General features: G+C 42.3%; 2 protein-coding genes across 9 annotated transcripts in view; both read left to right on the forward strand.

The window, feature by feature from the left end:
* ANO1 (anoctamin 1) overlaps positions 1–11,107 on the forward strand; it is a 71,310-nt gene extending 60,203 nt beyond the window's left edge. For 4 of the 8 annotated variants that reach the window (XM_039725084.1, XM_039725085.1, XM_039725088.1 and 1 more), the window contains 10 exons: positions 196–397; positions 877–988; positions 1,155–1,212; positions 1,301–1,401; positions 1,524–1,669; positions 2,768–2,920; positions 4,074–4,126; positions 5,710–5,894; positions 7,516–7,621; positions 8,522–11,106. In XM_039725084.1, the coding sequence (XP_039581018.1) occupies positions 196–397; positions 877–988; positions 1,155–1,212; positions 1,301–1,401; positions 1,524–1,669; positions 2,768–2,920; positions 4,074–4,126; positions 5,710–5,894; positions 7,516–7,621; positions 8,522–8,782 (1,377 nt within the window). In that variant the 3' untranslated portion in view covers positions 8,783–11,106. Of the gene's footprint in view, positions 1–195; positions 398–876; positions 989–1,154; positions 1,213–1,300; positions 1,402–1,523; positions 1,670–2,767; positions 2,921–4,073; positions 4,127–5,709; positions 5,895–7,515; positions 7,622–8,521 lie in introns of all 8 variants that reach the window. The other 4 variants (XM_039725087.1, XM_039725090.1, XM_039725086.1 and 1 more) reach the window with 2 other exon arrangements.
* Positions 11,108–20,100: 8,993 nt separating this feature from the next.
* FADD (Fas associated via death domain) lies at positions 20,101–26,213 on the forward strand. The gene is made up of 2 exons (XM_039725121.1): positions 20,101–20,932; positions 21,254–26,213. The coding sequence occupies exons 1-2, from the start codon at positions 20,305–20,307 to the stop codon at positions 21,538–21,540; spliced, it is 915 nt and encodes a 304-aa protein (XP_039581055.1). The 5' UTR covers positions 20,101–20,304; the 3' UTR covers positions 21,541–26,213.
* Positions 26,214–27,422: the final 1,209 nt, after the last annotated feature.

Below are 27,422 nucleotides of genomic sequence, written 5' to 3' on the forward strand. Positions count from 1 at the left end.
GATTTTCAAGTAAAAAAAAAAAAAAAAAAGTAAAAAAAAAAACAAACCTTCCCATAGTTCATCAAGGCCTTAATGCAGTAGTGGGTGGACATGGGGTGTGGCCCAGAGGTCCCATTTTTAAGGTTATTTCTAAATCCCAAACACAGCATCTGAAGGCAAACCTTTGGTAAGGTTTTGGGCGATTCTCGCTTGCAGGTCGGGCTGACGTTCGCCATTGTGTTCGGGGTGATCATCTACAGGATCTCCACGGCCGCTGCCCTGGCCATCAGCTCCACGCCCTCGGGGCGCTCCAGCGTCCGCGTCACCGTCACCGCCACCGCCGTCATCATCAACCTGGTGGTCATCATCATCCTGGACGAGGTGTACGGCTGCATCGCCAGGTGGCTCACCCAGATCGGTGCGTCGGAGCCCTCAGCTCGCCGCAAGGGGTTAAATCTGAGCACCCAGATCACTGGGGCTCGTGAGCAAAGCCAAGGACAGTCACATTTGTGCCTAAAGTTCCACTGTGGAACTTTTTTTTAAAATTATTTTTATTATTTCCAAGAAATTGTCAGTAAAAATAGGTCCAGAAATCTTTTCGGGTCAAGTTTTTGCGCACCTACAAATGATTGTCCTGAAGGTCAGGCAGGTGTGGAACTAAATTGGAATTGCCATGGTAACGTGTCTGACTGGTGGGATCCTCAGTAGATTGACCACTGACCTCAGTACAGCCACACTACTTATATATATATATATATATGTATATAGCACTACACATATCCCTTTGTTTAAAAAGTGGATGATGATGTTCTCCAAAACCCACATTTACAAGATCTTGAAATGTTTCCAGGGAGGGTAATTCCTTAACGTTTCTCATCCATGTCCCATTGGTTCCAGAGGTACCAAAGACCGACAAGAACTTTGAGGAGCGGCTGATTTTCAAGGCTTTCCTGCTGAAATTTGTCAACGCCTACACCCCCATTTTCTACGTGGCTTTCTTCAAAGGCCGGTGAGTGGTGGAAGGGCTGTTCAGGGTTTCAGCTTCTTGGAGGCCTTTTCAGGACTAAACATTAGGTGGTCCCCCTCAGAGGCATGGAGTATGACATAAATTACTTTAGGAATCAAATATTGAAAGTATAAAATCCGTCTGATGTTTTTAACTCATTGTGCCCTAGATTTGTTGGACGTCCAGGCGACTACGTCTACATTTTCCATTCCTTCCGAATGGAAGAGGTAATTTAATTTCTATTCTGTCTGGGATCGTATTGGATGGATGGGGTGGAGGAGATGTTCTGACTGACCTCTCCTCTGTCCACCCTAGTGTGCTCCAGGAGGATGCCTAATGGAGTTGTGTATCCAGCTCAGTATTATCATGTTGGGCAAGCAGCTGATCCAGAACAATTTGTTTGAGATTGGCATCCCGTAAGTAGCAACTTCTGTGCTTTCTTATTTTAATTATTGTGCCTGGTAATGTGAAACAACTGATAAATGAGCACTGAGTGAGCAGAATGGACTGCTCAGCAAATTGTCTCCATTTCCCTCAGAAAAATGAAGAAGTTTATACGATACTTGAAATTGAAGCGTCGGCGTTCTCTAGACCATGAAGAGCACATGAAGAAAAAGCAGCGCTATGAAGTGGACTATAACCTGGAGCCCTTCGCTGGACTCACCCCTGAGTACATGGAAATGAGTGAGTGAGGTGGAAAGAAGGCATTTTAAACTGTAATTATTGTGACTAATTGGGATGGAGAGCTGAATTTTTTGAACTGTACATTCAGCAGACAGTGGATATGAGATAACTGAATTATTAACATGTTCAGTCTTGGACTGGAGAGTGTTTCAGCCAACCCTGGCTGCTGGAGGGCTGAATTGTGCTTTCTGTTGTTTGCAAGCCCTTACTTTAGAATGATATTTTAGATATTTTCTTTCAAGCCATGTAACACATCACTGTCAAGTTTCAAATGCAAATGATTAAGTGGCATCTACTTGAGATTGTGAGGCATATTTTACCATCAGTTGAACCCTTCACTGGAAGTAAGTTAGTTCAGATTTGATTATTTCCACACTAGAGTCTTTTATCTAATATCTGAACTAAATTTTCTGAGAGCAGTGCATATCTGTAGACCTGGTTGTACTTGACAGATCACATAGAATTTTTTTTTCAAGCAGTATCTTATGTTGAGTGAGATAAATTAGAATATCTGGTGACCTTGATGTTCAGAGTACTTGAAGCAGATGGGAATTTAGTGGTACAAACTGAATGGCCATGCTGCCAGTTCCTAAAAATAAGATGCTGTTACTGAGATCAGCATTTGGAAGTAACAAGAGAAAGATGGCCACTGGCAGTACCAGGATGAGCATGACATCCATACAAAAAGCAAATATGATCCCAGGTTATAGGAAGCAAAGTATTCCTGGCAGAGGCAGGAATCAGCCATGTCCCTTCCAAAGCTTCCAGGGAAGGCCAAAAACCTGCCAGGAGGAACATGGCAAGCTTAGGTAGAGCCAACATGGTCACTGTCATAATCCCACTCCTTCAGGTGACTCCTGTGCCAGCTTTGCCCACGGAAAAATTGTTTTACGAGCTTCCCCATCCTTCTGGTTACTATTTCCTTGCCTTTTGCAAGGTGACAACTGGCCCTTCCATACCCAAACAGAGCAGCAAACTGTGCCTGACACAGAAAATGGGATTGAGTCTCCCAGAATTGAGGGGCTGGCACTGATGTGGTGATGGGTCCATTTGGTAGATACTGCCAACAGGCACTGAAATGTTTTCTTTTTCTTTCAGTTATCCAGTTCGGGTTTGTAACTTTGTTTGTTGCCTCCTTCCCGCTGGCACCTTTGTTTGCTTTATTGAACAACATCATTGAAATCCGTCTGGATGCCAAAAAATTTGTAACTGAGCTGAGGAGACCGGTAGCAGTGAGAGCAAAGGATATAGGTAAGTGGATATTGTCATTGTATCCCTGTTTGTTTATTCCTGGATTGATGGCAGGATATTATTATGCTGAGCTAGTTTCAATAACAGGGAGATATTTATAGGAAAAGTCAAAACATTCAGCTGTGGCTTACCTGTGAATTGTCATATTTTATTGAGGCTTTACCTTTAAAATAGGAAGAACAAAGCTTTAAATTCAGATGAATATTTCATTAAGTAAATATTATCACTTTTTAAATCAACGTGATCAATGCAATAGCAAAATATCTCACATGGTTCTGACATCAACAGCCCTTCCTGGCAATGCAGTTTTCATGCAGAAGCAAAAATTTCCGCATTTAATAACTCTGCACTGGCCTCAGAAATACCCTTGGGAATGAGAGGAGTCTCAAAAGTCTGTGGGTAGATGTATTCCTTTGTCCTTACTCAGCAGGAAGGGTGAAAACTCCATTGGATGGAGCTGGAGCTGGGCTCTGTGGGGACAAGAGCCCAGTCCTGCCCTTACAGAGGGGCTCACACCTTTGTGATGAGGGAGCTGCTTCTCCCAAATGCTGATTACTTGTGAATTAAAAGCTCATTAAAATAAAAATAAAAGTAGAAATAAAATAACTGTCCTTGTTACAGAGCCAAGCAGCAAGAGCAGAGAAGTTCATCTGTTATTAAACTTGAAGTTCATTCTACTGCAGTGCAGGCAGAGTTTTTTCTTGGCCTCATCCTTGTGCCCTAGGATCATCCTAGACTTGAAGAACACATCATGTTGTGTCATGACTTTGCTTTGGGGGTGTTTTGTGACTCCCTGATTTGTTGCTGCAGGTTCAGGTTGCTGGTGGAGATGACTGGGAGGGTGATGTTGATTTTTTTGATTGTGCTGGGGTTTGATTATTTTTTTGTTTGTTTCTGAGAATGTGTTAATTGCAATTCATTGCAGTTCAATCCCATTCTTCAAAACCTCAAAAAAAAAATAGATGCCAAAACATAGTTGGGCTCCTTTTGCTTATAAGTCATTAAATTAATTTTTTATAATTTTATTCTTTTTCTATTTAAAATATAACTAGCTCAGCATAATCATACATGCTCCTAACTCTGTTAACTGAAGATGTAATTGATCTCACATTAAGGACTAGAACAGCATTTACATGTTTGTCTCCTTCCCCAGGAATCTGGTATAATATCCTCAGAGGTATTGGAAAGCTTGCTGTCATCATAAACGTAAGTAAATCAGCATGAATTAATTTGAATTCAATAGGCTGGCTTTTCCATTCTGCTCCATTAGTTTTATTTCAGTACAAAATCCCTTCAATCAAGTGAAAGTCTATGATTGAGAAATTTTAGGAAATATTTGAGGATGAGTTGCTGTGTTTATTTTCAAGCTGTGATAGCAGTAGCAATAATATAAAATAGTAAGTAGTCACTGCTACTTTTTTCCATAATGTTTTTGTAAAACAGTTCTGTCCTTCAAACAAATATGACCACAGCTGCTTGCTTTTACTCTTTTGAAATACTATCAGTAGCATAAGATGTATTTTTTAATTTCAGTACTATTTTGGGAAAGATGAGATCCAGTTCAGCTCCTCAGAGTGCAGAATCCGTCCATTGAAAATCTGCCCTTGAGCTGTGTTGCCCCCACTCAGAGAGCTTGGACAATCCTGAAAAAAAAAGTTTCTTTTAGCATTTCACAAAAATTTAGCAGGCCTTAATATATTAGCGCATGCACTATTCTATATGAATAGATATCCACAATGATCATCCTCCTTGCACCCCAGCTGAGGGGAAGATGAAAACAAAGGCCAGCTGAAATTCAACATGTTTGCAGGGCAGCAAAGCAGGGGCTCTGTAGGGCTTATGGCCACATGGCCATGGACTCCCTTGGGTTTTTTTATATTATCCAGACTTGAACTTCCTTCATTTTGTCCCCAGGGTTCTGTTGTGCTATGGCAAACCCCTTCTTTTGGTGTACTGCCTTCGTTTGTCTTTCCTATTTCTCCTCTTTTCCTTTGGAAATAATTTCTCTGTTTTTGTCTTTTGTTCTGTGTAGTCTTTCCTCATCAATACCCAGTGTTAGTTTTCCCTCTTTGATCAATGTACTGCTCCTCTTTACCATAAAATAAGTAAAACATTTTGTACCGTTTGTTCCACATGTACATGAGATTTATGCCAGTAGCAATGTTTCATAATGAGGATAAATGAGGAAGGCTAAAGCCATGAGGAACTCAGCCCAACTGACTGTCGTGCCTTTTCCCCACGGTTTTTTCAGAAAATTTTAAATAACTGGATGAAATGCAACTTTTGTGACCATAAAAATAAAACTGGGCTCAGTCTCCTCATCCTTTTATCCTGATGAAGTTGAGAACCACACACAATTAACGTTCTTTTGCAATGCAATGAGACTTTGAAGAGTCAAATCACCGTGCGTTGTTTGCAGGATGGAAAAGCAGCTGGAAATCAATCAATTGGACCTTGTTCAAGGCAACAGGGAGAAGCTGTGACAGGGACACAGGGAAGCAGAGCTGTGGTAGCTCTCTTCTGATGCTGGGGGTACAGCTGCTTCATTTTTGGGGGCCCAGGTTGTCACCCACACAGACGCCTCAGCTGGTGTGGCACTGCTCCAGGGAATACACCGCACCTCAGGAGTGGGCTGTGAACAATCCCTTGCTGGTGCAGTGAATGCTCCACTTTCAGGGCTCTCAGGCTCCCCTGAGTGGTGTGAGTAGGTTGGGCAAGTCATGGTTGAGGATGTGATGAAGTTAAGCTCTGCCTGGGTACCGCGCTCACTCTTTACTCTTGTGGCTCAGGCATTTGTGATCTCATTCACATCCGACTTCATTCCACGCCTCGTGTACCTGTACATGTACAGTGAGAATGGCACCATGCATGGCTTCGTCAACCATACACTATCCTCTTTTAATGTCAGCGATTTCCAAGCAGGAACAGCTCCCAACGACCCCCTGGATCTTGGCTACGAGGTTCAGATATGCAGGTACTCTCTCGAATGATCACTAATGCCAAGTGTTTTCACAGCTGGCTAAGAACATGGCAAATTCTTACATTCCTGGGGCAGATTCTTTGTATTTTCAATACCTCTTTAGCACCTTGCTAGCCTTTTATATCAGATGGATCCATTGCATTAAACATCTTGCTTGCATATTAAGTAATCACATACCTGAATATGATTTACTGCTTATTTTGGGAAATGGAGATTATTGTTAGTTAAATTCAGTGCTTGTCCATGCAAAGACTTTTATTATTATAGATTCCCTTTTCCAGGAAAGGAGACAAATAATGATAAACAGCACAATGACACTTTAAGGGAAGAAAATTATGTCACTCTGATGTCATGTCATGATATAATGACCATGACCTCTTTTTTTGTCCAGTTCCCAATTCCTGATGAAAGCAGTAGCATCCTTATCTACACTGGAACTCAGGACTTATTTGTAGTCCTCACACGGGAGAAATTTGCATGCCTGTGACAATTCATGTCTATTCTTCTCATGTTTAAAGGAAAATTGCGGTTACCTATTTCAGCTAATATATTCTTAGAACTGGGGATCAAATCCAAATCTGACAGTGAAAGCATTTAGACCAGCAAAGCTGGAAAGGGGACGACAGAGGGAGGAAGAGGGAGAGGGGAGTAAGGAAGGAAGAAATATTCCAGAGCAGAAAGAAACAAAGATTACTCTGATACACACATACTAAAAAAATCACACTAACTGACCAAATAAAAAACCTTGCCTTTGGATCATATTATTTTGTATTATATTCTTTATGCATTTGAATAGTGCAAGTTAATATGGTGAAATTACCTCTAAACAAAAAATTCGCTCAGAGATGAAAGCAAAACCAACCCAAACTGCATTTGCAGTAGCTTTGCTTGCTTTTACTTTCTCCTGGTTTCCTCCTGCTGCTCTCTGGGCAGAGGTTAAGCAAGGTTGGCAAACATGTTTCAGCACAGAATGGAAGTGTTGGCATCGTGGTCCAAAAGCAAAATGCCAGATTTATTTGCTTTCCACTCCCAGCCTCTGTCTTCTTTCAATCCCATCCTTATCCCAAGGATTTTAAAATCATTTGAAAATGCAGAGCCCTAATTCTTTCAAAATATTGACAGGATGCTGTGGTTTTGAATTGTATGTATTTTTCTTGGTCCTGTTTATCAACACACAGATTCTGTAAGCCATAGCTAAGGAAAAATTCTCTTCTCTCCACATGGCAAAATTTAGCTTCAACCTTTTGCTAATCACATGTCAAACATGTTCTATGAATCTGAGATCAGTATTTTTGTCTTTAAAATTAGTTTAAAAAATATATGTTGCCTTTTTACCTATCCTAAAATAAATCACCTGAGCTGCGTCGTTTACTCAGTCTTATGCAGAATTGATATTATATGTAGTAATCAGAGGGTATTAAGATGAATTAACCTTAAATTTTAAGGCTAACTTGAAGGCTATGGGAGAGTTTTAGCTATGTCTTGTTTCTGAGAGATTAATACAGTGAACTTTCTTTTAAACATTTCCATTTATTGTTTGACTGTTTGTTAATAACTCCTTCTGGTGCCAACATTTCTGAATTGCACCCCTTATTTACTGAGTCTTGTTTTGCAGGTACAAAGATTATAGAGAACCCCCCTGGTCTGAAAACAAATATGACATTTCAAAGGATTTCTGGGCTGTCCTAGCAGCACGATTGGCATTTGTGATAGTTTTCCAGGTAGGTGACACTGCAGGCACTTGGAAATAAGTTATTGGGCCAAAGAAATATCTTCTTTCTCAGTAGTTTCATAGAAAAGCCAGAGAAATTTGCCCATCTTCATCACCCCCTTTGTCCCCCCCACCCAGGCATTGGTATATCCTCAAAAATTCATCCTCAGGGATTCCCTGAATTGGTTTGATGCAGAGCAAACTTAACTTAATGATCTTAGAGACCAGCAAAGCACAAGGCTGCTACCAATTAGGTCCCACCAATTTCTCCCATAGCACATCAACAATTTCACTGAAGCAGCATAAATTTAACCCAAAATCATTTTTAGAGCTAGCCAAGAAATTAAATTTTCAAAATTTTCCAAGTTCAAGTTTAATTTGCCTCTGAACAAGAAGGTAAAATCTTGTAATTTGTCCTTAAAAGATATTATTTAATCACAACAGTGATGCTACTTATTGTGACACAAATGTTTTAAGTCTGCCTTATCTGAATAACTTGTTTCAAAACTTCTAGTGGGTTTTTTGACTAAAAATTATCTTTATGGGTAAGACCACCCCTTCCTTGAATCAAGGGTTTCAACGAGAAAAATTCAATTGGAATGTATTTTACCAACTTCTACCATTTTACCTCTTGTATTTACTTCTGCCTTCCTGATGTAAATCTCATCAGCCACTCACCAACTGCAAATTCCTTTGGATTTCTAAGTGGCTACAGTGTCAGGATTGGTACATTAATCATAGATGTATTTCTCTACTTCTAGCATGCACAAAGCAGCTGAGGGGAATTTGGTTCCGTAGTCCAACTCAAATATTGTCCTCTCTTCATTTTCCTTCCTAAGTGCCCTCTCCTTTCCCTACAGCCACCCTTTGATTTGGCCCCGCTGACACTTTCTCACAACTTCATTTTCAGAACTTGGTCATGTTCATGAGTGAATTTGTTGACTGGATTATCCCAGACATTCCCAAGGACATTAGTCAGCAGATTCACAAGGAGAAAGTTCTCATGGTGGAGGTCTTCATGAGGGAGGAGCAAGGAAAGCTGCAGATGCTGGAAACATGGAAAGACAAGGACAAGAGAAAAGGGGAAAACTGTAACAACCACAGCCCCAGGCTCTCGAGGAGCCGCAGTGGGAGCTTGTCCTCCTGCCATTCCTATCCTCTGGACGTTTAGGAGAGGAGGGAGCTGAGTCTGTCAGGGCATTCCAGAGACAAAAGCCATGGCGCCAAGGGCAGGACTCCGGTAACGGACACCCCGGTGCATGTTGAAGGTTGTGCTGCCATTTCGCTCCCATCTTTGTGAGAAATGCCCTTCTTGCAAGCATGGAGGACCACGTTCTATTTCTGACAATGTTGGCGTTTTGTTTTCTTTTCTTTTCTTTTGCACAAGCAGTAATGCAGGGAGTTTTTATACTTCATCCTTAGGTAGCACTATCGACGCTGAGGTGCATTAAGAAATGCAGGTACTTAGGACAATCTTGCTAGAGATATTCTCTGAGAATCTGATCTTAGCTTATCAGTCAGCTAATGAAATAAAGGTAAATTTGAAGTAATAATAATGATAATAATAATTTCAACTATTTTTGGAAAGCCGGGTTTGAAGGTCCAGGGGGTAATTCGCTAAATGATATGCAAAATCGGTATTCCCTAGTATTCCATTAAGCCTGCCAGACTGACTTGCTTCCCAAGACTGAGTTTAGCTCTATGAGTCTGATCTTTGGAGTCTCAAAGGTGTGGGGGGGACTTGTTGCAACCTGCTGTGTCCCTCAGACCCTCCCCGGGGCACCACTGCCTCTGGAAACATCAGCACAGGGATTCTGGGCAGTGCTTTCTTGGCAGCAGCAAAAGCAGCAGCAGCAGCAGCACAATTCCAGAGATCCTCCCAGCAGGTCCATGGTCATGGAGCATTTGTTAAATGCCCTGAGTTAATGAGCACACAGAGAACTCCAGTGACTCTCACTGCCCTGCCAAGCACTCACACGCTGCTGCTGCCACCGAGGAAATTCCCTTTTCCCAGATGTTTCAGCACATCCCTGTCCCAGCCTGGCTTTTCCCTGTAGCCCTCTGGAGCAGGAGAAGGGATGCTTGCACAGAAGGGAGTGTGTTTCACAGCCAGCTTTTCCCACAGACTTTCTGCTGTTGGCTGGCACTTCCCAGAGGCTGTGCCAGAGGAGTAAATCCCAAATGCATCCCACTTACTGTCTTCAGTGGAAGCTTTGCCTGCGCTGGGGCTACAGGACCAGACCTTCAGCTAGTTACAGGACTTTTCTTTTGTCTTAAAATCCTCTGTCTTTTGTACAAGAAGCTTTTCCCTGAAGTATAAGTCTGAAATCCTTACTTACCATGACTAGCTAAACCCCATCAATACAGCTCTTTTTAAGCATAATACGTTTTTGTTTTGCTTTGTCGACCGATAAACTGCACTTCCAAATAATATTGGTGCAATTAACCTTATCTCTTTTATTGCTTTGTCTTGTCCATGGCACTTGCATTATGAAATTGAAAAAGAAAATAAAAAAGAAAGATTTCTTTAAAGTCTAACTACTGTATGGTTTGTTACAAAACCAAACTATTTTGAAGAGGTTAGTTATTTCTTTTTTTCTTTCATTTTTTCTTTGCCAAACTAATTTAAAGATTAATGCTAGAACTCTATAAAGAATGCCATATATAGCTTTTGATATATTTATTTGTTTTAAAGTATGTGATAAACTTGATATTTTTCTGTAGTCTGTCCAAAGAAGGTACCAAAAGAGAAATTATGTGGAAGAAAGAAAATGGTATTAACCAAATATTCTTGAAGCTTATTTAAAATATTGATCCAACCAAAGATTTTTATTAATAAAGGGCTTATATTTTGTTAACTCTTGTTTCTGTTGTATTTTGACTTGCAGGAATGTCACTATTTTTAAAATTTGTAACTTATGATAGCTTGTTGCTGTAGGGCCAAATCCTGCCTGATTTATTCCCACATAAATGTAATGCCTGGTTAGTAAATGTTTACCAGATCAGGCCCACTGACTGCAATAGGACTGGGGAGAAATCAAGTAGAATTCTGTCCACACATTTTGTTGAAAACCTATTTTTCCTCTCATTCCTTGGTAGCCCAAAAGATCCAGGAGAAAGCCAAACTACCTATTCTGAGGAGAAATCTTAGGGATCGTCCTCGAAGGGGATTTAATCTGTAAATACTGACCTGAAAGTGTTCCCAGCTTAATACTGACATTCCTGTAAATGGTGGAACTATATCCTGAACACATACTTATCTGAATTTTTCATTATTTGCTGAAATCATGGAATAGTAACAGTTGCTTATACTTTCTTTTCTACAGTAAATTGTTTCAAATGGAATTTTGTATATAAAAATCTGTATTACTACTTAGATATCTATAAAATTCTTTCATGGAATCATTTTTTAAGAAAAGCAAATATATACTAAATCTGTTTTATTTTGGCTTTTTTTTTTCTTTTTCTTTGAACACTTATTTGAAATAAACTTAAATATCCAAGAGTTTCTCCTGTGGGACAGGTTCTGTTCCCAACCCTCCTTGTGCTCTGAGTGTACAGACATCTCCCTAAAAATATCCCAGGTAGGTCTGGTGTTTCAGCTACTTTAGAGACCCACTTGGAGATGAGTGAATCCCACCTGAAATCTCCAGGAGTACAAAGGGAGGTTTTGGGTTCAGAATGGCTCCACTGTGGCTGTCACACTTCCACTGCCCTGAGGGACCTGCCCGAGCAGAGCTGCCCTCAGCACCTCACTTGCTGATTGCAATTTTTTTCCCCTTTCCCACTTAACTGTCATGTGAGAAGGCAAAGCACAAGGCTTCACACCAGCCCTCCTTTCCTTGATGGAAAATATTAATGCTCCAAGTCAGGAAATTTAGTTTAGAAGGTGGGAATTGTGTCCTGGGAGAATTAATATGGACACCAGAAGCAGGTAAACCACAGTCTAGCTGGTAACCATGTGGGGTTGTCAGTTATTAAAGATAAAATAGTACATATGAGCTCATTAGATGTAAGATAATGCCTTCCAAAAAAACCATTTGCACTGCAGTTGTGGTACTGTGGTACTTTTCCTTAAAGCTTTTTCATATTTGGGTTACAAAAAAAAAAAAAAAAAAGTTTGCTTTTAACAATAGCAAATTTGAGGCAGGATTGTGCTAGAAAGGATTTCCTGGAATAGAGGGGGGGGAAAAAGAAACTTAGAAGAGGGAAGCAGGGATCTGGAAGTGATCAAAGAATACCTGCACATGCCTTGATGTGACTTACAGTGACCAGGTTTGATGAAAGATAGCAAACCAAATACTTCATCTGTGCAAGTACAGAGCTGAATTCTGTGTTGGTATGACACCATGTCCATGACATGCAGTCACCCCATTCTTGGCGTGCTTCTGCCCCAAAACCATAAGCACAAAACCATTTCCCAGCCCAGATTTGATCAAAGAAAAAAAAAGTCTCCAACCCAACATCTTAATGTATTGAAGAGGAAAGTCATGGCATCCATTTGCTTGGTCCAAGAGAAAATGCAGACCATGGGGAAGATTCCTGCTGGAAGTGGCTGCAGGGGCCATTTCTGAACCATTTCTGAGCCACTGTTTGCTGTTTGCCATGCGAGGTTGGTAGCAAAAAGATGACACCAGTCGGTGCATCTGAGGAGGAAGCTGTTCCCACCCCAAGTGCTGCCAGTGTGAGTCTGAATCTCCTGGATTTCCATGTCATTGTGTTTCCAAGATACTGTCCTACAAATATTTTGCAGTCTTAAATAGCTTAAGGGTGAATAAGTCTCACACCAAGGCACAGACACATTTCTATTTTTAACCCCCCTACGCTCTCTGGACCCGAGCTGTTAATGATCTTTTTGGCTGTTGTGATTTCCAATAAGCAATAATAATTTAGTTTTCATCCTCATACCTCCGGAGTCTGACCTCTCCCAGAGTTCCGTACATCACTTGAGTGCATTTCTATTTTCCTATGAGGCTTTCAGAGTACACAAGTTCTCTTCCTCTTACCACTGAAAAAAGCCCGTCTCAAAATTTATATGAATTCCATTCAAACTCTGGTTCAATTCTTTGCACATTCGAGCACTATTTATTCCATAACAAAACACAACATGCCATTTTTAGTATAGCAGAGAAAAACCAAAGTTCTTTTTTTAACCTTCTTTTTTTAGCCCAACAGGCCTTTCTAAAGAAAAAACTAACTATGAATGTGGCTTGTTTTGAATTTTAACTCTATCCTAACTTTTAAGGCTGTGTTGGCCACCTGAAGCCAAAGAAAATATTCCCATTGATTCCCTTCAATGTGCTTTGCATGAGGTTAAGCAGTACTTATTGAGTGATAGGTTTCATTTTGGTTAAAATAAAAACTCCTGACAGTTTTTGTAGGTTACTTTTCTAACCCTCAGCATCAGCTAAAGCCAAAATAAATTGATGCAGATGCATTGTGAGAGAAGTAAAGAGCTGGGTGCCCCATTGTGCTGGTTGCCATAGGCAGAGGCCTTGAAAAATCCAAGAAAATTGAAGATTTTGAGGCCATAGCTTTCATCGGGTTTAATACCATCTCTGGAAAAAAATTCATGCCAAAACAGGAAACGTATCTGTTCAGATGGCCATGAGAAGCAAGAATCAAAATATAAAATATTTAGCAGAGTGTTTGTGCTGAACAAGCTTAAGTGTAATAAAGTCCATTTTTCAGGGCAAGAGGCTAAGTGTGGTTAAGCAATCTTAAAAGAGAACAAAAGGTTATTCCCTATTTTTACTGCTAAATGAGAGCACAGTGGTTATCTTCTCCAGCTGAACTACAAGATGGAGCTGAGGAAAAGATGCAAAGCAGGGAAGAGAGGAAGAAAAAGCTTTTGCCTGCTGTTTCCAGACCCAAGTTAACTGACAGCCACGGAGTGTTTTTTTCTGGAAAAAGGATAGATTCCCCTTGTAGGTGGGTGATGGGCCAGCCTTTGCCAGTGTTCCCACGTGCCATCCCAACCACACCAAGCCAGACATGGGTCTCATGTGGAGATGGAAGCTGGAAGGTTTGGTCCTGTGGGAAGAATGGAGTTCATAAGCCTGGAATTCCCATCTGTCCTGGCAGCAGTGTGTAATTACAGGGGCAGCTCACATTTCTCAACGTATTAATCTCTGAAATACATCTCCAGGTAAAGAAGGAAGGTAATTGCAGGTAATTAGCCAGCAAGTGGGGAAGCAATAAATCCCAGCAGGCCAGACTGCTCTGGCTTTCCTGCAAGAGGTGGTGTGTGTGCCCTGTGTGTCTGCAGGCTGGTGGGCTCTGACTCCTGGAACTGTTTGGGCATTTTGCTCTCCTCAGGCACTGCTGGGAGTGGAAAAGGGGAGTTGTGAGCGGGAAGGAACAGTGACACTCCTGCAGGCAAATCAATATGAACTTCAGCTCCATCTTCATCCTGTCTTCAAAGAGAGAAAGAAGTAAAAGTGGGAGGCAGTTCTGAGCTTCTACTGAACCTCTTCCCTTTTGCCTCTCTGCCTTTGGCTTCTGAAACCAAGTTCCTCCACCTCTTTACAAGGCTTGCCTTTTAGAGCTGCTGAGCTAAGCTAATAATTGGCTCTGGGACTTTTTGGGGATAAGAAGTGTCAATTAATTAACCACTGCCCAGTTTAGGTGCTTGGCAAAGATGTGGTACAGGCTCCTTTTCAAAAGCCTCACTCCAAAACTGGTGAAGAACAGCAAAGTATGGTTAGATGTGAGTGATCAGGGAGGGGGAGCTTGGGGCTAATCCTGTGCTACAAGTCATTTAATTTTGACTTGTATCTACACGAGGAAAAAAAAAAAAAGAAAACCCTGCAGCTTTTCAGGCACCAAGCTGTGGCGTTTGTAACTTCCTCACTTCTTTGAAGTATACAGACAGTAAGGAAAATAAATAAATGCTATATATTGTATTAGATTAATCCAGCCTTCTCTCAGGAAGTCACGCTCCCTTCCTAGACTTTTCATCTCTGGGAACAAATGTAACAAGTTTCCCACATGTTTGTGTATGAAAATGGACTCCAAATTGTGGTTTAGGACTAGTTTGTATCTGGTTCTGACCACAGCACTGGGGACTAGCTCAAATTACAGCATTTCTTCAGAAAGCAGAAAATAATACTTCCTCCCCAAAGAATCAAGGGAGAGGGATGATGAAATCAGATTTGCTTTCTTATTTATTATATCTAAATCCCTGTGAGTAATTCACCCAGTCATATCCTGTGTCACTTAGTGACCACGTAAAACTATTCATGGTTTAAAAGGAAATAACTGGATAATAACTGCACTGTGTCTGAGCAGATGAGGCACTCCCTCTCTAATCAGAACTGAGTAAAAAACTTGCACCTTCCAACCTCCAGGACAGTGACTCAGATGGAAAATACTGCATTGGCATGTCCAGAAAAGAATGGAAATCACAGAAATCTAAGGCAATGCTTGTTTCTAGGAAATAACCTCCACTTCTTGGCTTGTCACCATCTCCAGTCACAGCACTGAATTCACAATACCTGAGTTTAACTCAAAAATCAAGTAAGTGTGACCAGGCTCACTCATTTTTATTTATTAAAGCAAAATTTCAGTACCGCTGAGAGACATTTAGATGTTTTCTCATCTTTGAAGAGGCCACTCTGCAGGCTGGATGCAGGGACACAGTTGGGAAAAAGTTTCCACTTTTCACCAGGTCCAAAGCAGAGTCTGTTGGTGCAGAAGAGTTAAGAGCTGAATATGCACAGACACCAAAAAAATAAAAAAGGGATAAATCCCTGCTGCCATTATTTCAACTGCAATGCTCTGCAGCAGGCAATGTGGTGCTGCTCCTCAGTAAGGAAAGGGTAAGAATTTCCTTGGGTGGGAGGATGAAGTCCTCTGGTGCAGAACTAACTACATGCTTGTAGGAAAAACTCCAAAACGGTGCAAAATGGACCAATTTTTTGCAAAACAATTATTTTTGTTATCTTTATTTTTTAGCTGCTCGGAATATTGTATGAAGAAAACCACCTCAATTTACAGAAAATAAATGTTATTGTAATAAGCATTTACCTTTCCATGGTTTTATCTGGTTTAGGAACTGGCAATACAGCAGCTCAGGAAAATAAAGAATAAATTATACATACTCTGCAGAAATTAATTAGCATTAGCTTCCAAGCCTGGCAATCAGAGCTGCTGGATTGTTTCCCTGCATGAATAGCAACTTCCAGTTTGGATCTCAACTTGCTTTGCTTTGCCCTCAGCCAGTCACAGAGCAGGAACTGAACTGAATAGAAATAGAAAGGGCCCCAAAAGAGATCTAATGATCATACACTGTTATTCAGGGACATTTTGTCATTTCACAATGACATTCCTCTACAAACAACCCTTGCTCTCTGTCTTCTCTGTTCTTCTGTTTTTCCAAGTGCAAAATTGATGTTGCAGAGCTTAAGTAATAAATATGGTTTAGAGGAATGAGGTGTGCTGGGCTAATATATACACACAGCTTTATTGACATGTGAAATGTTTGTTTGAATGATTTCATACTTCCATGGTATGATGAAAATTCATTACAAAAATAGGTAAAAAGTCAAGTCAGAGGTTTTTAGCCGGAGCAAATAAACAAAAGTCTACAATTTACCCTTTCCCTAAAGTTAAACTAACTTCTGCCAACAATAACACAACAGAACTGTATCAACAGAATTATATCAACACTTCTGCTGTTTCAATATGAAGTTCAAGCATCTGCTAACAACTTATTGCTTGTTGTTGTTGCTACTTGGCCAGATCTTTTATCTGTATACAACCTAGTCATGCCAGAGTTCACTCTCTTTTCAGTACTTATTTACTTTTCCCACACTCTGCTTCTAATTTTCTCTCTCAACCCACAATAATTTGACATTTCTTATGGGCCCTTTTGTCAGGGACAATTTTCTCCTAAGGTCCTCAGTCTCTTCACAAATGAGTTTCTTTACCAGAGCACTTCTTTCTAGACTGGATGTTATAGCAACAGAGGGGTGATAGCTGGGGTGACAAAATAAACATCTACAGATAATTAATTCACAAAAGAAAATACAGAAACAGTCTTCTCTTTGCTGAAAATGTGCCTTTTAGGGTTTTGCAAAAAATGGGTGAGAGGCATTGGATAAGTACATTAAGAAATGTTATGGAAATCAGTTTATTCAGTGTAGGAGTAAAAAACAAGCAAGCAAAGCAAAAACCTCTTGCAGCCTAATTCTGCTAGGGAGAGGGTGGGAGTTTTTTATGCAAAATCTCCTCTTATCTTGAAGACAGAAAAAAAATAAAAGGAGATGTCATTAATTCCCTGGGAAGACAAGAGTACTGTTAAAAGAAGTGTGCAATCACCTGGGCCTCAAAAGAGAAACAGTTCCTCAGCACTGTCTGTGCCAAGGTGTTTGCCCAAGCTGTCTGTCAGAACTGTCAGGATAAGGATTTTAAATCCCACCTGGGATATGTGCTATTGAATTGCATGGGAAATTAAAGAAATTATCAAAGCTGCTTCACTTAAAAACACGGCAGCTCCTCAACACTCCAGTTTCTCTGCACCAGCAGAATGTCGCTTGCCTTGGCTGGAAATAATGAAGGATCTTGCCGAGTTTCCACACAAACACACCTCAGTCACCCACAGCTCAGGACAGCCCCACACTTTGCCATTTTTGCAGTCCCCAAATGAGTGGTTTTGCCCGAATGTCCTGGTGACTGACACCTCCCCGAGGGCTCTGCCGAAATTAATCTTTTCACGCTCTCCTTGCCCTGCTCCTCCAGCAGGGACCGTGAGGTCAAAGCTGAGTCTGAGGCACTCCCAGGCTTCGAGCTCCCTCTGCAGTATTTTGCAAGGATTCATCTTGCCTCGGGAAACCGGAGGATTATTTGGTTAGGAACCGGATCATTCACAGCACTTAAACTTCTGGGAAACTTCCACTGAAATCTCAGCTACTCCAATAAATAATTTCTATTAAGTTTTATTCTGACACAGAAGCGCTTACAATCTGTTAGGCTCGCCTAATGCTTTCTTTGCCAAAGCCCCACAAATTGCTTCCAAAGGAAATCACTGGAATGAAGCAATTTATTGCTTGGGGTATTTTCATCAGTGGATGCATCCAAGTCAGGTTCAGACAGAATAAAAGACCCTGCTCAATCACTCTGCCTTCCAATAGGAGTGAGTTTAAAAGCATTTAAGAATCTTAATTAAATATTGATTTGTGTCTTTCAGTTTCACATTTGCTACTAATTTAGACACCTTTGGAATTACATAAATGTGTAGCATCACTTTCACGCCCCTCGTACCTCAGCACTGAATCTGGCCACCAGGTTTGTATGAACAGATTAAAATTTATGTTTTCAATTGCATGTCAGGGTATAGAGAATAAAGGTGTAAATTGTGCTGATTTGGACTTCTCTCACATGGATTTGTCTCTGAATTTGGCTGGTTGCCACCACCAGGCGCCATGTGATTTGGTCCCTGCTGTTTTGTAGAGTCACCTTCGCTGGCAAAATTTAAAAGAAATTTTATTTAACTGGATTTTATACTTCTGATACCATTACAAGGCTTACTCCTGCTTCCTAAATTAATGCACACAGAGCAAATATATTTCTCCTATGCTACCCTTTTTGTTAATGTCTTTCATTGAGTTTAAAGTATATTCAGGGCTAAAAAAAAAAAAAAATACACCTCTTAAATCAGGCACATCTTGTCCCAGGTATATTCAGGGCTGCAAAAAAAAAAAAATTACATCTCTTAAATCAGGCACATCTTGTCCCAGCTCAGATTCACAGTGGCAATTCTTCTCACTCTTTTCTTTACCACTAGATCCTGTAACAAGTTAATTCCCTCCAGTATGCAGCATTTAGGGAATAAACAAAAATATCTAGTAGGTTTATCTAAGGAGGGCTTGTGCCTGTGGGAGTTTTAGAAATGTTTTGGGGGGTTGGTCTTCACGTTGGAATGTGAGAGTGAAGATGGAGATAAGGAAGATGATAGTGTTTAAGTCCATTTAGCAGTCAGAAACCTTTCTATGATGAGAGAACATAGGTCTGTGAGTGTGTTGTAAGAATAATAAATGAAAGTATGCTGGAAACAACTTAGGAAAGGGGTAACTTGGGGAATCAACATGCCAGTGCTCACAGAAGGAACAAGGAAATCTCTGAACTATCTACATGAACTATCTTTTCTTCTTTTCTGAGAAGAAAAGCCAAAAGGCACCTACAAAACAATGGGATGAACTTGATCTTTCCCATTTAAGAAAAGTTCACAACCTTCCACCTTGTGTAAGGGTCACCTCTAAAATACAGGGACTTAACATTTGCCCTATTTCTTGCCTTTTAAAGGTCAGGAGGTGCTTTGTGTCACAATTAATCTTCGTGAGGAACAAAGGCCAGGCTGCATGCCCTGTGCTTCCAGGGAAAGGCTGGGGGTCTCTGGGGGCAGCAGGGGCCACACGGGGAGGGCAGAGCCTGCTTCCCTGGGAGCTGTCAGGCAGGGAAGCCATGGGAATGGCATCTCTTTGGGAGCAGGGCTCTGTTGGGGCCTTTCTTGCTCTTGGTGGAGAAAGGCATTGATAGAATCATAGAATCATGGAACAATTAAGGTTGGAAAAGACCGCTAAGATCATTGAGTCCAGCCATTAACCCATCACTGCCAAGTCCACCACATCTGTACATCTTTTAAATCTCCCCAGGGATGGTGACTCCACGACTTCCCCATGGCAGCCTGTTCCAATGCCTGTCCAACCTTTCAGTGAAGAAATGTCTCCTAATATCCCATCTAAACCTCTTCTGGTGATTTTCTTCTTGTCCAGCCCCTTTTCCTTGGGAAAAGAGACCAAGCCTCTCCTGTCTCCATGCTCAGTGAGCTGTGGCAAGCCAGAAGGAACCCCCTGAGCCTCCACCTCCCCAGGCTGAACCTTTCATCCTTGTGCTGCTTTTCCTTCCACCTTTTGGAAAAAAAAACACTGGGATTAACTCTTATAGGGGTAGGTGTTCACTAGAAGTCCAATGATTCAATATTAAACAGGAAATCTCCAGTTCTCCCAACTTCAGGCTTAGACTGGTGAGGTCACACCTTGAGTCTTGTGTCCTGGTCTGGGATCCTCAATTCAGGAAGGCCATTGAGGGGCTGGAGCATGTCCAGAGAAGGGAATGGAGCTGGGGAGGGGTCGGGAGTACCGGGAGAGACTGAGGGAGCTGGGAAAGGGGCTCAGCCTGGAGAAAAGGAGGCTTGGCTGGGATCTTCTGGCCCTGCACAATTCCCTGGCAGGAGAGGGCAGCCAGGGAAGGCCAGGCTCTGCTTCCAGGGAACAAGTGACAGGATAAGAAGACATAGTCTAAGCTGCACCGGGAGAGGTTTAGGCTGGATATTAGGAAGAATTCCTTCGCAGAAAGGGTGATCAGACATTGGAATGGCCTGCCCAGAGAGGTGGTGGAGTCTGTTCCTGGAAGTGTTTAACAAAAGCCTGGATGTGGCTCTCAGTGCCATGCTCTGGTTGACGTGGTGGTGTCCGGTGACAGATTGGACTCGATAAGCCCCGAGGTTTTTCCCAAGCGAAGTGACTCTGTGATTCCGTGATTCTGTGATTGATTCTGTGATTCTGTGACCCGGCCACGGCTGAGGCGCTGAGGCACCGCGGCTTCTCCTGAAGCAGGACACCGGCCGCGCCGAGCTCAGCTCCAGCACACGCTCTGCATTCAGCAGCACCAAAGAAGCCGGTTCGCCTCGGGATGGGTTCGGGGCAGAGGGTCCCCAGGCCCCGGTTAGGCGGCGGCGGCGGCGGCGGCAGCGACACAACAACCCCTCCCCTCAGGGGCGGCGGCGCGCCGCCATCTTGGGGCGGGCAGGCGCGGGGCGGGAAAGGCGCGGGGCGGGAAAGGCGCGGGCTCACGTCAGTTCCGGCGCGGCTCGGGCCGGTGCCGTCCCGGAATCGTCCCGGTGTCCCCGTCCGCTGTCCCTCCGTGCTCCCGGGAAGTCGCTCTGCGCAAACAGGAATGCATTCCCTCACCGGAGGGTTGGGACAGGACGCGCGGCCCGTGCCGGGCGCGGGCCCCGGCGCCGTGGATCGCTTCCTGAGCCTGCAGCATTCCATCTCCTCGGGCCTGTCGGCCGCGGAGCTCGAGGCCATGAAGTTCCTCTGCCGCGACAAAATTCGGAAGCGAAAGCTGGAGACGGTGCGGAGCGGCCTGGAGCTCTTCAGCATCCTGATGGAGCAGCAGGTGGTGGCGCACGACGAGCTGGGGTTCCTGAGAGAGCTGCTGCGGCACATCAGTAGGAGCGATTTGCTGTCACTGGTGGAGCAGTTCGAGCAGGGAGAGCTTCGTGCCCCCGATGATCAGCCGGATGAGCATGAAAAACGTACGTGGGTTCTTATACAGAGAGAGGTTTTTTAATATAGTTGTATCGCTCCCCAGCAACCCCAGTAAATGTGTACACAAACGTCTTTCGGGGTGGAAATTCCCCCCCCCCTCTTTTTTATCTTACTTTTCTTTTATCTTTTGGGATTCCAAGTCTGTCCTGTGGCTTCTGTAGAACTCTCAGTGTGTACAGTGCAACAGGAGTACTGGCATTTTGCTGAAATAAAACCAACAACTTCCAAACGTTTTCTTGAGTTCCATGCATTTATAAGGAATAAATTTATAAATGCGTGGCTAACTTGATCTGTTTCTGCTGTTTCAGGACTCCTGAAGGCAGCCTTTGATGTCATCCGTGCCCATGTTGGGAGAGAGTGGAAGAAGCTGATGCGAGAACTTGGGCTGCCAGAGGTGAAGCTGGATAAGGTAGAGGCAGCCTACCGATTTGATTTGGAGGAAGAGGTTTTTCAGGCACTTCGGGAGTGGCAGAAGTGGAGGGGGAAGGATGCAAAGGTGGCTGACTTAATAAAAGCCCTCCAGGACTGCAACCTGAAATTGGTGGCAGACAGGGTTGAAGAGAAGATCTCCCAGGTGAACAGTGGAACCAGATGAAAACAGTGTAAAACTATGAATGAGAAAAGTCAGAGTGCCTTCTTTTCTTCTGGACCAAAATAATTATCACTGGCTGCTTATCATGCCATTTATTTATGTGCCTTAATAAGTTAATTTGTGCTCAGGTGAAAATTGACATGGAAACAGATTCCTTTCAGAGAGCACTCTGTAGTTTGATGCTTATTTCAAGATATTTTAATAGAAGAAATTTTCACGCTTTTGTTCTGCCACTCACCTGAAAAGATTTGCTTTGCTGCAGGCACTTTTCAGGTGCATCTCCACTGGAAATACATCCATGGGACGCTTCTGAGACAACTGGAATTTACAATTTCATGGGGTCGTTGGTTTTTTTTTTATGGCCTGTTATAAATACAGTGTGAAAGGGAGAAGGAGTAAAGTTTTCAGCTGGGTGCTGGCTTTTCTTTTGGAGTAGCAAAAAATAGTATCTTAGGTAATTTGTCAAACATATTTGCTCTCCATTGAAGTATATTAAGACAACTGTAACCTCAGACTGCAGTGCAAGAGGGACATTAAATATTGTGGTGGCTTTCTTGGAAAAAACGTGCCTGGATTTGAAATCGAAGTCAAATGTCTGCACCAAGTGCCTTCAGCATCCTGAAGTTCTCCTGAAACTATCCAAGATCACACAGATGTTTACAGCAGCCTCTTTCCTTTGGGGCTCTGTGCTGGGCATCCTCCTGTGGCCTCTGTCACAGAGGCTGCTCGTGTGTGCTGGAAGGTGTGAGCCACTCACAGAGGGAGCAGGATTCGTGAGCCTGTGTCACATGCAGTTCTCAGCTTTCATCTGGAACAGCCTTCAGTCTGTGGCCTTCACACCTCACCTGCAGCTGGAGAAATTGCACAGTTGCACAGTCTAGGACATGCAGGGCTGTAGAGGCCTCAGGGGGAAGAATCCCATGACATCATTACTGCTTGAACAGCCGTGGGATCCTGTGTTTCTGCAAACATCTCCCAGGTGCCTGGCTAGACACTGGAAGAGGTTTTATTGCTGCTGCACCTGTGGGACTTCAGCTCTTTCCAAGTTGTTTTTATGTGGTGCCATTGCTGTGAAGACCAAGTGTTAGTATATAACTTGTCACTGCTCTGCAGAAACATCATGACACTGATGATTTTCAAGTTTTCATTGCATGTGGTGCCTCTTGCTCAAACAGTGAGGCTTGAATACTTTATTGTAGTAAGTGGAAACTGCTGTAAGTTCACGTGATAGAAAAATCATTTCAGTTAGAGGTTTTTCCCCTTCAATGATTCCTGTCCACATTCCTAGAAGTTCTCAAGGCCAGGCTGGATGGGACTTGCAGCAACCTGGTCTAGTGGAAGGAGTTGGAACTGGATGATCTTTTTGGTCCCCCCTGCCCAAACCATTGTGTGCTGATTTGCAGTATCTTTCCAGTTTGGTATGTTTAGTATTACTGGTTGTATCCAAGCAAAGGAGTTGCCACCTGTCTGCCTTTTGGGCAGGCAGAGTTCTCAGCGTTCTTATTCCCTTTACTTGTATCAGTTGTCAATTCCAGGCTCCCTGGAGGAGATGCTGAGCTTCAGCTGAATGACAAGCTCAGTTGTTTTGGAGATTTTTGTTTCCTAGACATCAGGAGTATCCATTCTGCAGTGTCTAAAGAAAAGGTTTGCTCCAACAGCTCTTCCTTCCTCCCTCTGAGCAATCCCTGGGAGGTGAGGAGTGGAAGTGAGCGGGATGTTATGTGAGTGCTCAAACAGCTCCAAGTCCAATCTCTGCTGAAGTGCTTTTCTTATCCACTTTTAATGAGTCTTCTGTGTCACCGAGGAGATTTATGTGGAATAGGAATACTGCCCACTGCATCCAGCCAGGATATTTTAGGAACCAGTTGGAATAACCTGTTGGTTGTAGCCAAGCACTCATGAGCTACAAGAAATATTCTGCCTCAGGAGGTAAAACCTCTTGTTTCTCTAAGGATTTTATACATCCTTTTACTGTGTCTGAAAGCAGTGACCTAAACTGCATCGATCTGTGCCATACCTTAGGGCCAATTAAGATTATTGTTATGAGATATTAAAATGTTGTTTATGCGAAAGCAAAATCAACTGAAAGGAAGGGAACAAAATCTTTTTATTGGGAGGAGGGATAAAGAGTGCAGTTTTTAAGGGAATATTTTCTGATCCAGTTGACAATCTTTTCAAATTAAACACCTTAAACTCATATGCATATTTTTTATAACTTGAATTAAAATTTTATATTGTATAATTCTGTGTACATTTAATTTAAAATAATTCTTTAAAAAACCAAAATAAATGGAATGGGTTTTTTTTCTTGTTTGATGGGATTGCTGTCTGCAGTAAGATCTCTGACTGGGAGAAAGTGGATATTAAGGACACACTTAATTAAGGAGTGGTGCTAAACAGGCATTGTGTTACCTGTGCCCTTCTTGGGACATTAAAGACAAAAAGCAAAGTGTTTTGTCATTGAGCTTCTCAGAAGTGCTAAACAGGCTGCAGTTTGCCAGCAGCAGCAGCGTTTGAATGCTGTCACTCAGGGAGGTGTAAGCAAAAAAAGATTTCCTGCCAGCCCTCAGGAGCCCAAACTCGAGTCTCAGTGTGCCTGGGAGACAGGCTTCCTTCTCTATTCCTCTGCTAGGAGAAGTGCTGTGCTAAGGACATTATATTTGTTCTATAATTAATTAAAAGCCTGGCTTCTGGTTTAGTCTAAGCTTGGTCAGGCTTTTAGAGAACGTGCTCAGAACGAATTGACAGAGGGTCGGGTGCTCTGTGGAGTCTCAGCCTGCACTTAAAGCTGTGAGTGAGTAAGACAAATAACTTAATTGCCCATTTTATCAAATCCTTTAGGATGCCCTGCAAGAGTATCTGCCTGTGAGGAATTACTCAAACCTTTTTTCTTTTGGTCTCCTGAGAGTAATCTTTCCTCACAGCCTTGAGAAAACAGCACATCAAAACATGTGGAGAGTTAAAAGTGCCATCTCGTGAGAATTCTCATCTTGGAGGATTGTTTTTCCATGTCATTTCTCAGTCCCTTTCAGCACTTGCTTGCTGTTACCTATGATTTTTGAAGATATCAATTATAATCACATTTTGAGGTGGTTATCTTTTTTTGAATTGCATTATTTTTATTACTGAGTTAAAAGAAGTTTTGTAGACTATTAATTAAAAATCCTCTTACACAAATTGGTTATTGTGAACATTTCAAAAACAATGCTTTGGTTTCCTTTTCTCCATTCTCCACGCTCAGGCAGCTGCATTTCCTCCAGCCTTTGTTTCATTCCTAAAATAATTATCTCCTTTCTGAAATCGAATTGCTTCATTTAATTGTTTAATGAAGAAAGCTTAATAACAGACTGTGTCTCTGAGCTCTCTCTGGCGCTCAGCATGTTCTTAATTCAGGCTTTTTGGCTGAGTATTTTTCAATTCAAATTTATTTCCAATCATGCCTTGTGCCCTTCTTCTGCATGAATCACCTGTATCCTTAAAAATGTGTTCTAGCACAAATATTTTTCTAGGTTGTCTTTCCTCTTTGATTTATTGCTTTTCTCTGCCAGTGTTTTGGTGCTCTGGTGGAATTGAGAGAAATTAGCTCACTGTTTCTACCATAAAAGTAGGAATCATAGTGGGGAGCTGAGGGTAGGGGAAGGAGTTGTGAGGAGAGATTCAGGATCTTTTGGAGAATCTGTGTTTCAATAAAAACTCGCAGATTGAGGATCTTTTGGAGAATCTGTGTTTCAATAAAAACTCGCAGATTGAGGATCTTTTGGAGAATCTGTGTTTCAATAAAAACTGTCGCAGATTCAGGATCTTTTGGAGAATCTGTGTTTCAATAAAAACTGTCGCAGCTGAGGATTGCTTCACAGGGGTGTGTTGCAATGGGTGCTGTAGGTTCAGGGAGAGAAGGAAGCAGGGCTTCACTCAGCTGCTGGGAAAGGCAGAGTCATGCAGCTCTCTCGTGGGAATCTGCGTGGAACCAACTCTTAATCATTAAATAGTCCCGTCCACAGAACCATTCCTGCTCCTGCCTCATTCCTGAAAGCATTACACATGCCTCTCTTAAAGCAGGCTGAAGTGAAAACAACAGGCTCGTTCTTGTGCAACATGATGTAACAGACACCATTAAAACCCCTGGAGCTGGCCATCCTAGTTGAGTTGGAATTCAGTGTTTCCCTGACCTGATGGGTTTGGAAGCTGAAAGCCTTTTCCAAGTGCTCTGTGTGCTTGTCCAGTTGCTGCCTGGATGGCAGCTGAGCTCTCCTTTCCTTTGGTTTCCTGTGCTGTGTTGGTGCAGGTCACAGAACTGCAGGCAGCTCTCGCAGTAACCAGCTCTTGTAGCAGAGTGGAGGGGTTTGTGTGTGTTCTGTACTCGATAAAAAATAACAACTCCAAGGGAGGTCTTGAGGCTCTCCATACAATGTAATAAAAAAGTGCCTTTGCTACGGAAAGCAGCTTAATGTCAACTTTGTATCTCTGCTGAGTGCTTCAAAAAGCTGCCAGACTGGTATTTTTTATTTACTACGTAATGTTCAATCCTTCAGAGCAGGCGCTGGTGCTGCGTGAAGTTGCACAGACATAAAACTGGATCATTGTCATGGGAGATATAAAAAACATCCACATGGGATTTTCTGTAGGTTTCATTTACAGGTGAGCCTGGCTTTGGAGAATTTCTACAGAAAGCAACCATCTAGCCATTAAAAATCCTCACAATTTCTAATATTATTTCTTCTCTTTTTCTTAATTCTGCTAATCCCATTAATCCCAGATCGCAGCAGGAATATTAACTTGTAAAAAATTATTTGCAGAATTTAATCTGAGCAGTTTTTATTGTGAATTTTTATTTTTATTTTTATTATTTTTATTTTTATTTATCTAACTTCTAAAAGGGTTGTAGCAGCTTTTCTGCAAGCATACACACCACCTGTGGCAAGAGGGAAGTACAAAGTTTAAATTTCTTTACAGAAGCTGGTGATTTCTGTATGCAAACCTGGTACTAGATTTTATTGACAGTGAGCATATAAAGTGTGAGAAAGGTTTGACATAAAAATGAAACTATAAAACTGTTCTTGCCATTAATGTCTGTATGTGAACAACCGAGCTAAATCTTATCTTTGTTTCCCTCCCAGTCATCTCCTGAGAGGTGCTTTCTGTCGCTGCCAGGCATATTGCCAAATTTTGAACAGAAATTGCCGAGAAAATGTGAATTAAAAGGGTGCAGCACTGGTCTGTGCCTCACATCGCACATTGTTTAATTTATGTTCTGCTCAGCGTAAGCAGAATTTATTCACAGCTTCTTGGCTGTGAAATCCCTAACGTGGGAAAGCCGGGATAGCCTGAATTCCCCCCAAAGCCAGGGTTGCCATGGCAATGCGAGTGCAGGCAGTCCAGGGGCATGGCTGCAGCACGCTGCCTCCGGCCAGCCCACATGCTGGGGAGCTCTCACTAATTCTGGGATTTGCTGCACTCTCCACTCCGACCATGTCAGGAATCCAATATCCGAGGGCAGGAATGGAAATGAAACTTCTTGAGGAATTCTCTCAGCTCCACTTCTCCCTGCAACAAGACATGAGAGAGCAGGGTTCCAGAGAGAGCAGGGCTAAATATTAAAAAATATGTATTTTTTTAAATTTTGTCCTCAGCACCGGTTTAGCATATGGTGCTTCCATTTCTGTTTCCAGCCGGAATGTTAAAGCTCCAGCTTGTGCGTGTCACTGCATGTTTGTGCATGAAGCAGCTAATATATATGCAGATGAATTAAAACTAATTAGAGCTAAAGCCAGCAAAGTGCACATTTCTAGCTAACGGCTCCGTGCAGCTCTGTTACACAGCACCTCATTAAGTTATTCACTGTGGACCTGCTCATCCAATTTTCTGTAAACCATGTTCTACTTTTT

This window comes from Passer montanus, unplaced genomic scaffold (assembly GCF_014805655.1).
Source record: "Passer montanus isolate IOZ18808 unplaced genomic scaffold, ASM1480565v1 scaffold54, whole genome shotgun sequence".
Taxonomy (NCBI): domain Eukaryota; kingdom Metazoa; phylum Chordata; class Aves; order Passeriformes; family Passeridae; genus Passer; species Passer montanus.

Bases quoted from the DNA above. Each gene is read 5' to 3' on its own strand.
- FADD (XM_039725121.1), top strand. From the start codon at position 20,305: ATGGGTTCGGGGCAGAGGGTCCCCAGGCCCCGGTTAGGCGGCGGCGGC. The intron at 20,933-21,253 runs GTACGTGGGTTC...CTGCTGTTTCAG, and splicing joins GCCGGATGAGCATGAAAAAC to GACTCCTGAAGGCAGCCTTT.